At 39.7% G+C, this 9,568-nt stretch overlaps 1 protein-coding gene across 2 annotated transcripts in view; it reads left to right on the top strand.

Annotated features, from left to right (window-relative positions):
• Nucleotides 1-6,246, top strand: part of mtr (5-methyltetrahydrofolate-homocysteine methyltransferase) — a 40,917-nt gene extending 34,671 nt beyond the window's left edge. For both annotated transcript variants that reach the window (XM_002933868.5, XM_031901861.1), the window contains 5 exons: nucleotides 408-604; nucleotides 1,550-1,750; nucleotides 2,730-2,922; nucleotides 5,171-5,283; nucleotides 6,016-6,246. In XM_002933868.5, the coding sequence (XP_002933914.1) occupies nucleotides 408-604; nucleotides 1,550-1,750; nucleotides 2,730-2,922; nucleotides 5,171-5,283; nucleotides 6,016-6,105 (794 nt within the window). In that variant the 3' untranslated portion in view covers nucleotides 6,106-6,246. The remainder of the gene's footprint in view (nucleotides 1-407; nucleotides 605-1,549; nucleotides 1,751-2,729; nucleotides 2,923-5,170; nucleotides 5,284-6,015) is intronic.
• The last annotated feature ends 3,322 nt before the right edge of the window (nucleotides 6,247-9,568 follow it).

Genomic DNA, 9,568 nt, shown 5'->3' on the forward strand with positions numbered 1-9,568 from the left:
AATGTAATAAGTTGGTAATAGAAAAAGTGTATGCCTTTGCTTGAACAAATTTTTCTTTGCATGAATTTAGTATAGTTTTTGCGAACCTGTAAACTGTTTAGCACCCACTACTGACAGTGGAAGGAAGATCGCAAATTTCACAGTTTGCGCCAGTGCACAGTGTTTGTAATAAAACTTCTTACTGAAAAAGTTGTTTTCTCCAAAAGATTATGTCGCCTTCAAGCATGCCTTAAAAGTGCACAATGCGCAATTAAATGTCTCAGTGCCATAACAGTCTAATGAATAATTTTACATTGCGAAATGCAAATTTTCATTCTTATTTGTGCATGAGACACTGTGCTTCTGCTTATCAGCCAATGATTTGAATGAGTTACCTACTGAAACCACCACCATTTTCCTTTTTCTAGGAGAGGAGGCAAAGAGACTCTATGAAGATGCCCAGAATATGCTGAATATGGTTATTAGTGAAAAGAAGTTTGAGGCCAGGGGGGTTGTTGGTATCTGGCCAGCTCACAGTGTGCAAGATGACATTCTGTTATATGCAGATGAAGGGAATATGAGTTCCACAGAAGCCATTGCAACGTTTTATGGTTTACGGCAGCAGGTGATTGCACTTTCCCATTGCTGTCTTTCCTGAAAACTTGTGAGAAATGGGAGTTAAAGTAGAACTAAAGTATAAAAAAAGAATATTGTTAGAAATGTAGTATTTGATATACTGTACTAAACGTACTGTACTTGCCCAATGGTTCATCAGCACTATAGCTGTAATTATAAATGGCTTCAAGGCTGACCACATTGGCTAGTCGAGTTTTTCATCTTATTTGGCTATTTTTTGAGTTTTAATGGCACTGTACATGCTCAGTTTGCTCTGGGCTGCTTGTCAGAGCCTGTCAGAAATTAAATTAAACAGCAGCAGTTGAGATTACATTTGTTATAGAAGCAGATACTACAGAGCTGATAATGAATATATTCTGATGCTGAATGCACTGTTTTCTATGCTGTGCAAGGGGATTCTTATTTCTAATCATCATCATATAGTGAATTATAGTGGGAAACTGCAGTAAAGAAGATAGATCTTTACTGCTAAAGGGCTTTAGTCAGCTTGGGCATGTTCATGATTCAAAACACAAGTCGTAGCTTTTCTGGGTTGGAAATGTGTGTTTTTGCGTGAACTGATAGGCAGAAAGATAGACAGATATCCTACCAAATGACTTTTGTGTCCATAGTAAGTAACAGGTTTTGTGTGAACTCATCTTTATTCTCACCAGTAGGTGTCACCAACATGGCACCAAACATTCAATATCTATTCAGTGTTATTGTATTCCGCAAGGAAAGACATAAAATAACCCATTGGCCATAATGCTGTAATGTCATTTTAGCAGAATTATAAGGCTACATAATGTATTCTATATGTATTTTGCCGGCCAAATATTGGGATAAACTTTGTTTTTACATTTTAAATGTAGAAAAAAATATAGTTATGGTTCAGGCATGTGTATATTTACCGAAATTAACCTTTAGCTTTTTCCTCCTGTAATTTTTAATTTAGGCAGAGAAAGACTCTGCATCCACTGACCCATATTACTGCCTCTCTGACTTCATCGCCCCTCAACATTCTGGGGTGAAAGACTATTTGGGAGTGTTTGCTGTGGCATGTTTTGGGGTGGAAGAGCTGAGCAAAGTGTATGAGAAACAAGGAGATGACTACAGCAGCATCATGGCCAAAGCACTGGGAGATCGGCTGGTTGAGGTGAGTTGTGCATTAGCGATAGCTAAAAGAAATATAGAGCCATATTCATTGCATGAAAGTATTACAACACAGATTTTCAGGATGCTGTCCTCCACCCTTGCTATAAGATAATTATACATTTAGTTGTTATTGAATTTATTTGATAATGAAAGCAGGATCTTATTAACAAACCTGTTAAAATCATGCAAGGCACTGTCACATTTGGAGTCCTGGCTGGAGCTGAATTCTGCTGCATTGTTTTAAGAGTCAGAACCTGCAGTGCAGGACGCAACAGACTAATACTGACTCACCTGCAATTACTATTACAAATAATTTTACAACCAGGGAAAGTTGCTTAGAATTACATTTTCTTTTGCTAGCAGTAGAGCTCACATGTTTAGACAGGGCTGAATAGTCTAGGCCTCCTAGATCTGTGAGTGATTTAATCAGGTAGAGAACATCCCCCTTGATAAAGCCGATTTTCGTGGAACATGTTATGGTTTCTATACACCAATCCTTCAGGTTTCTGTGACATTTTCAGCTCTAGTTTTGCAGATCATCTTGCCCCACCATGGCTTACTGTAGTCACCCTAATGCAGGGGCCCCCAACCTTTCTCACTCGTGAGCCACAGTCAAATGTAAAAAGACTTAGAGAGCAACACAAGCATCATAAAAGTTCATGGAGGTGCCAAATAAGGGCTAAGATTGGCTATTAGGTAGCCTCTATGCACACTATCAGCTTACAGGGGCTTTATTTGGTAGTAAATCTTGTTTTTATTCAACCAAAACTTGCCCCCAAGTCAGGAATTCAAAAATAACTAACTGGTTTGGGGGCACTGAGAGCAACATCCAAGGGGTTGGGGAGCAACATGTTGCCCCTGAGCCACTGGTTGGGGATAACTGCCCTAATGAATATGGGGCAACTGTCTTTTGTAAGATTGTGTCTAGTGAAAACTTTTCCTTCTGTCCTTAAACACCTAAATGTTTTCTGTCTGGAAAGGCCTTTGCAGAGGAACTTCACGAGAGAGTCCGGAAAGACTTATGGGGTTACTGTAGTGAGGAGCAACTGAATGTGTCTGACTTGCGCAGGATACGCTATGAAGGCATCCGACCAGCTCCTGGATACCCTAGCCAGCCAGATCACATAGAAAAAGTTACCATGTGGAAACTAGCAGATGTTGAAAGAACAACAGGTATTTCTGATGGTTATTCGTTTAAAGTGGGGTTTAAAGTGATGCAGGTTCCTATATTTGATAGGAATGTGTTAGTATTCCTTCTAATGAAGCTTTGGCAAGCTTTCCTTTTGTCAAAGATATCTCTAAACTTCCCCAAGTCTGTGGTGCTTCCCCAGGCTGAAGGAGTAATGTCACTTAAGAAAGTGCATGATATAGCCTGAAACATGTTGTGTGCAGTGGTTTAAATAAATGCTAAAGCAGTTAACCCGTGTGAAGGTGCTCTCCTCTTATTCTGTCATATACCAAAGGGTCAGGCAGTGAGCCATTGGGGATCAATGCATCGTGTTTGTAAACAGTAAGGCTGAGCGTTTGAACACTCATATTTGAAGGAGTAATGTATAGAGGCAGAAACCTTAGTCCATATATGTCAAACACAAGGCCCGGGGGCCAAATCCGGCCCACCTGGCTGTTTTATGTGGCCCTTGGTGAGAGTGTCTGACCATCCAGCCTGATCAATTTCCATTTCCCTCACATAGTAACTAAGACTAAGGGGTATATTTATCATGCTGTGTAAAAAGTGGAGTGAAGCATTACCAGTAATGTTGCCCAAGGCATCCAATCAGTAATCAGATTTCAACAGTAGCAAATCATCTATTGGCTGCTATGAGCAACATCACCGGTAATGTCTTACTCCACTTTATACACATTGTGATAAATATACCCCTTAGTATCTTACTAAGTATATATAGCCTGTGTTTTAGATTTCGGCCCCCTTATGTGATTGAGTTTGACACTAAGGGGCACATTTACTTACTCACGAACGGGCCAAATGCGTCCGATTGCGTTTTTTTCGTAATGATCGGTATTTGGCGATTTTTCGGAAAATTGTCGCGACTTTTTCGTTGCCATTCCGAATGTTGCGCACAATCTGGCGGGTTTTTTTTCGTAGCGTTACTACTTGCGTGAAAAGTCGCAACTTTTTCGTAGCCTTCGCGCCGAGTACGAAAGATTCGGATTCATTCAAGCTTCAGTATGGTGACTTTTCTTGGGCCAGGTTGGAGCTGCAGGGTGCCATTGAGCCCTATGGGAGACTTTCCTTGGGCCAGGTTGGAGCTGCAGGGTGCCATTGAGCCCTATGGGAGACTTTCCTTGGGCCAGGTTGGAGCTGCAGAGTGCCATTGAGCCCTATGGGAGACTTTCCTTGGGCCGGGTTGGAGCTGCAGAGTGCCATTGAGCCCTATGGGAGACTTTCCTTGGGCCGGGTTGGAGCTGCAGAGTGCCATTGAGCCCTATGGGAGACTTTCCTTGGGCCGGGTTGGAGCTGCAGAGTGCCATTGAGCCCTATGGGAGACTTTCCTTGGGCCAGGTTGGAGCTGCAGAGTGCCATTGAGCCCTATGGGAGACTTTCCTTGGGCCGGGTTGGAGCTGCAGGGTGCCATTGAGCCCTATGGGAGACTTTCCTTGGGCCGGGTTGGAGCTGCAGAGTGCCATTGAGCCCTATGGGAGACTTTCCTTGGGCCAGGTTGGAGCTGCAGAGTGCCATTGAGCCCTATGGGAGACTTTCCTTGGGCCAGGTTGGAGCTGCAGAGTGCCATTGAGCCCTATGGGAGACTTTCCTTGGGCCAGGTTGGAGCTGCAGAGTGCCACTGAGTCCTATGGGAGGCTTCCAAAATCATGCTAAGTCTGAAAGTTTCGCCCACCGCTTACGAGCGCTCAATACGAAAAAGTCGCGACAAGATACGAGCGAATCGTAATGGCTACGAAAAACTCGCGTTTTTTCGCGCAAATCGTATTGGTAACGAAAAAGTCGCGACAATTTCCGAAAAGTCGTAAAGGCGCCGAAAAAGTCGCAAAATGTTCATTTTCCAATCGGAATTTTTCCAATTCGGATTCGTGGGTTAGTAAATGTGCCCCTTAGTCTAACCGTCTAAAGTAAAATATAAAGTTTACTGCGCCCTATGAAAGGAGATTTCCTCCCTCCTCCAGCATTGTGTGAGTGACAGAACTAGTTCTCTGGCTAAGGTGAGTTAACCCTAGTCATTGTTGGTAGAGGCCACAAAGGCCCAGGCCTAGGGATCACTGGGACAGGACGCGCAGAAAAACATGTCCTGTCCCCACTGCTCTGTATGTGAGACAAATGGATGTGTATGCATGTGATCATGAGTGATGGGAGGGGGGCGCGGGATAAGATACAGGTACAATTTAGAAAAAGTAAATTGTCTTCTGTTGAATTCATTGTTTTTTTTGGTTTTTTTTCTACTTTCAGGAATCAAGCTGACAGAGTCTCTGGCCATGTCCCCGGCTTCTTCAGTCTCTGGTCTAATGTTCTCCAGTCCTATGTCCAAGTATTTTGCTGTAGGGAAAATTTCCAAAGATCAGGTATTTTTAATTTTTTTTTTTTTTTACATTTTGGCTGAATGAAGGAAAACAAATTTTAGGAGCTGAGTTAGGCTGATGTTACACAATGTGTTTCTTTGGCAATAAAGGGCTGGTGGAGAAAATTTTGCTTGTATTTGGTAACAGGCTATGCCTCTCACTGTGCATATTTGGCAGATTGCAGCCAAAAAACGCTGTTGGGGGGGTTTCTAGTGGATATCCACCTTGTGTGGACAGTGATAGCAGGCTGTGTTACTAGTCTTTCTTTTGTACGTCAAGTTCCAGATGTATGTTCTAGAATGTATTGTACACAGTTTGCTGATGTTGCTGGGGATGTGGATATAGTAAATGCTAAATCAAGCAGTGGTAAGCATTTACCAGATTCAGATATATACCATGAAGATAACAAACATCCACTGGAGAGCAAGGCAAGTGTAATATCTGTGTTAGTTTATTCAGAGGTGCACAGCATCTGCTAAATGCTATGATGTGCTATGCATCTCTGAATAAACCTACACAGTGGATGTTTGTTATCTTGTGCCATTTTGCCTGGCTTTTCCCTCACCCATCACCTTCTGTATTTTCTGTAGCATAATAACAATGCTGTTTTTTGGCTTTTATGTGCTGCAAGAGTCATATCTTTATAAATGTTTTATACTACAAATGTTTTGTTGCATTATGCAAAGGTGAAATGAAGTGTTCTTAACATTCTGAAATGGTTTGTTCCATAACCAGGTAGAAGATTATGCTTGCAGAAAAAATATGCCTGTGTGTGAAGTTGAGAAATGGTTGGGCCCGATTCTGAGCTATGATCCTGAAGACTAACAAAGCTCTTCTCAGAATGGAAAAGGGAGAGAAACTCTGCTTGAGATATGTGCTCACTGGTCATACTGTATATTGGACACTTAGGGGCACATTCATTAAAGAACGACAGGTCCGATACTAAAAATTCTTATTTTTTGTAAAGTTTAGAACTTTTGCGTATTTTCTACGATATTTCCATTAATTTGTGACAATTTGTGCAAGAAAATCGTATTTGTCACAACGAGTACGAAAGTTTCGTAATTCATTCAAGCTTCGGTATCGTGACTTTCCTTGGGCCAGGTTGGAGCTGCAGAGTGCCATTGAGCCCTATGGGAGGCTTCCAAAATCATGCACTGAAGGATCAAAGTCAGAAAGTTTTTCGTGCCGTTTACAATCGTTTGGATATGAAAATTTTGTAACTTTCTGATCGTACCACAATATTTTCGGATCATAATGTTCGGAACATTTCCACACATCAGAAATTATCATTAACTATACGAATTTTTGCAAATCGTTCTTTAAAACAATCTAAATTCGTTCATTGATAAATGAGCCCCATACTGTCTTCTTTAGAAATCTGAAAGACTACTGTGTATAATTTTTTTTTAATCAGACATGGACTTGGACCCAACAAAAATTGGGTGTCGATTGGGTTTGTGGGTTGAACAATGGCTTTGCGCAAAGTGCCTTAATGTCCACACTAGCCCCAGCCTGTTTATTTAAGAGAGACTTCCATTGTTCCTGTAATTTTCAAATACTAATGGTCACCTTATGGACCCAAGGCCACCCTAAAACTTCCTTTTAATGCACTTTCAGAGCCACACTACTTTCATATTTTTTTATAAGCTATACATTCAACAGAAAGGGGATTTGCTATTACATCAGTATTCATCTGTATTTATTGTTCATTATCAATAATAGGGTATGTTTAGCAGAGTTTCAAAATGGTGAAAAAAACACCAAATTATCAGAAAAAAATACACCAAAAGGCAATTAGTGTATTGATAGCAACTTAGAAATTTGTAGACAAAAGTCTTTTCATGTAGTATATAAAAGTCAAGGATGATGCAGGAACTAAAGGAATGAAAGCATTTCTAAATATGTTCTTTTAATCCCAGTGCTCTTGAACGTTGCAGTTTATTATAGCAAAATTCACAGTGTTTGTCATATTTATCTTTTTGTTATACCCCTTGGTCTTTTAGGACTTTGGCTAGCAAACAGGTGCCTAAAGCTCACTTACTCACTGCAACTGGGAGCAGAATGGAACAGATGTAACAGATAATATTCAAATTTACCAAATTATAAAAGCTTTGTGTTAGCTATATTTTACCTCTAATAGACTAGTGACTGTATCTTTACAGGCAAAAATGTTAACTTGTTACCAAAATATGTTCTGTACAGGTTTCCACGACTGAATGCTGTGTTCTAGCTTATTCTTTTCAAAAGCTGAGGCATTTGGGATTTGTTGTTTGCTGTTCTGGGTGTTTTTTCAGATGGGTAAAATGCCAATAAAGTGCAGATTCGGATGCTTTGCCAGTGGCTAACAAGCACCGATGGAGCATACACCCTGTGTTATAACTCTAAAAGCTTCACTAAATTATGAAATAGACAGAGAATACACCCTTGGTGCCATCAATCTTAAAGCTTCATTAAATAAGGAAATTGATTATAGGTCATAGCCAGGCACAAGCTTTCTAATTTAGAAAATATGGTCTATAGATATTCTTACCAGTTAGGTAACTATCGGCAGTACTGTGTTCTCATTTATTGTTTATTAATCTGATTCCGGATACAAATATAAATGTCTTTCATAGTTTCTTATGTTTTACCAGTCAACTGCAAAAGTCTGGTAGCTATGGGTTGCTATTCTGTGGATCAGTTTACACTGGTTTTGACTCCGTACTAAACAATATCTTTGTTCATACATTGCAGTAAAATACACGAGCCATAAGTATCCTGTAAATGATATCCTTATAAACTGTGTATGGTGATGTCATCAGTTATAATCGGAGCTCACGTGACTCACTGAAACTTGTGTATTATATATAATAAAGAAAGTACCCCCTGTTGTAAAATTGATTGAAATGAGATTATTTGAAGTCACATCAGAGTTCCATTACCTGTATAATAGCACTCAGCCTTGTGCCTTTATATGGTTATGGAACTCTTCTGTGACCTATAATTTCCTTATATTTTACAAAAGGGCATACTTTATGTACTATATATAAGGTGCCCACCTGCTTTTTGAGCAAATTGTCCTATTCTATACTAATAAGGGAATTTCAGAGGTTCTGTTTGCAGTCATGTCCTCTTTGCATCTCCAATTTATAATAAAGACTATTGTTTGGTGAATTTCTTATAAAATTAATGGTTCCCCTTTAATGTATATTGGAGAGTTGCCAGCAGTAGCTGTGGGGCTTAACCTGTTGACCAGTTGGGTGGCTACACAGCAACTTTTATTGCGTCTGAAGCAAATACACTATTGTAACCTTGTGACATTTTATATGGATTTGGTTTGCTGTAGATAGTTCTTAAAACGGGTACTTATTCTGCCCAACCCCTACCTCCTTTCATATCTGTAAGTGCAATGGTTTTGCACTTTGTAACTTAAAAGAAATGGAAATGATCCCAAAAATTTTTGTATGAACGGTTCCCTAACCCAGTGACCAACTGCAATGCAGCTGTCAATGAAGCACATTCAGTTGGCTGTTGGAGAATGCTGGAAATTGTGGTTTGGAATCAAATGATTTGATATCATAGAAATCACCTTTCAGGACTGTTAGCTGGTATGATGATTGGTGTTACAGAGTCTTAGGTAAATCCTGTGTAACTTGCTGGCACTAATGACTAGCATTTGACTTCATACAGCCTATTGGGCATAACATACCTATAATATATATAGCTGTGAAAATGGCACATAGCCAGTGGTACACGTTATGTATACTTGAAAAATGGAACTATATCTCACATATGTTTTAATATTAATTAAATAACAAAACTGCCTCGGTAAAATATCCTGTGTACAAAACTAGTTTTAGTCAATTTTGTGTTTGTTGACTTGTAACCAATAGACTAATTCTCAACAATTTAAACTTTTACTGGAACAATTTCTTTGGCATGTTTTTAGATATGAATTGAATTCACTTGATCTGTAACACTTTTGCTAGAGGGCAGTTAAAGAGGTTGGTTACCTTAAAATGAACTTTTAGTATGATGTAGAGAGTGATATTTTGAGACAATTTGCAGTTGGTCTTCATTTTTTTATTGTTAGTGGTGTTTGAATTATTTAGCTTCTTGTTCAACCCTCCAGTTTGAAATTTCAGTGCTTATCTGGTTGCTAGGGTCTAAATGACCTTAGCAGCCATGCAGTGATTTGAAAGAGAGACAGGAATATGAATAGAGTTGGGCCTGAACAAAAAGATAAGTAATAAAAAGTAACAATAACAATAGATTTTTGGCTGCTGGGGTAGTGACCCCTATTTGA

The sequence above is a fragment of the Xenopus tropicalis genome, chromosome 5, assembly GCF_000004195.4.
Source record: "Xenopus tropicalis strain Nigerian chromosome 5, UCB_Xtro_10.0, whole genome shotgun sequence".
Taxonomy (NCBI): Eukaryota; Metazoa; Chordata; class Amphibia; order Anura; family Pipidae; genus Xenopus; species Xenopus tropicalis.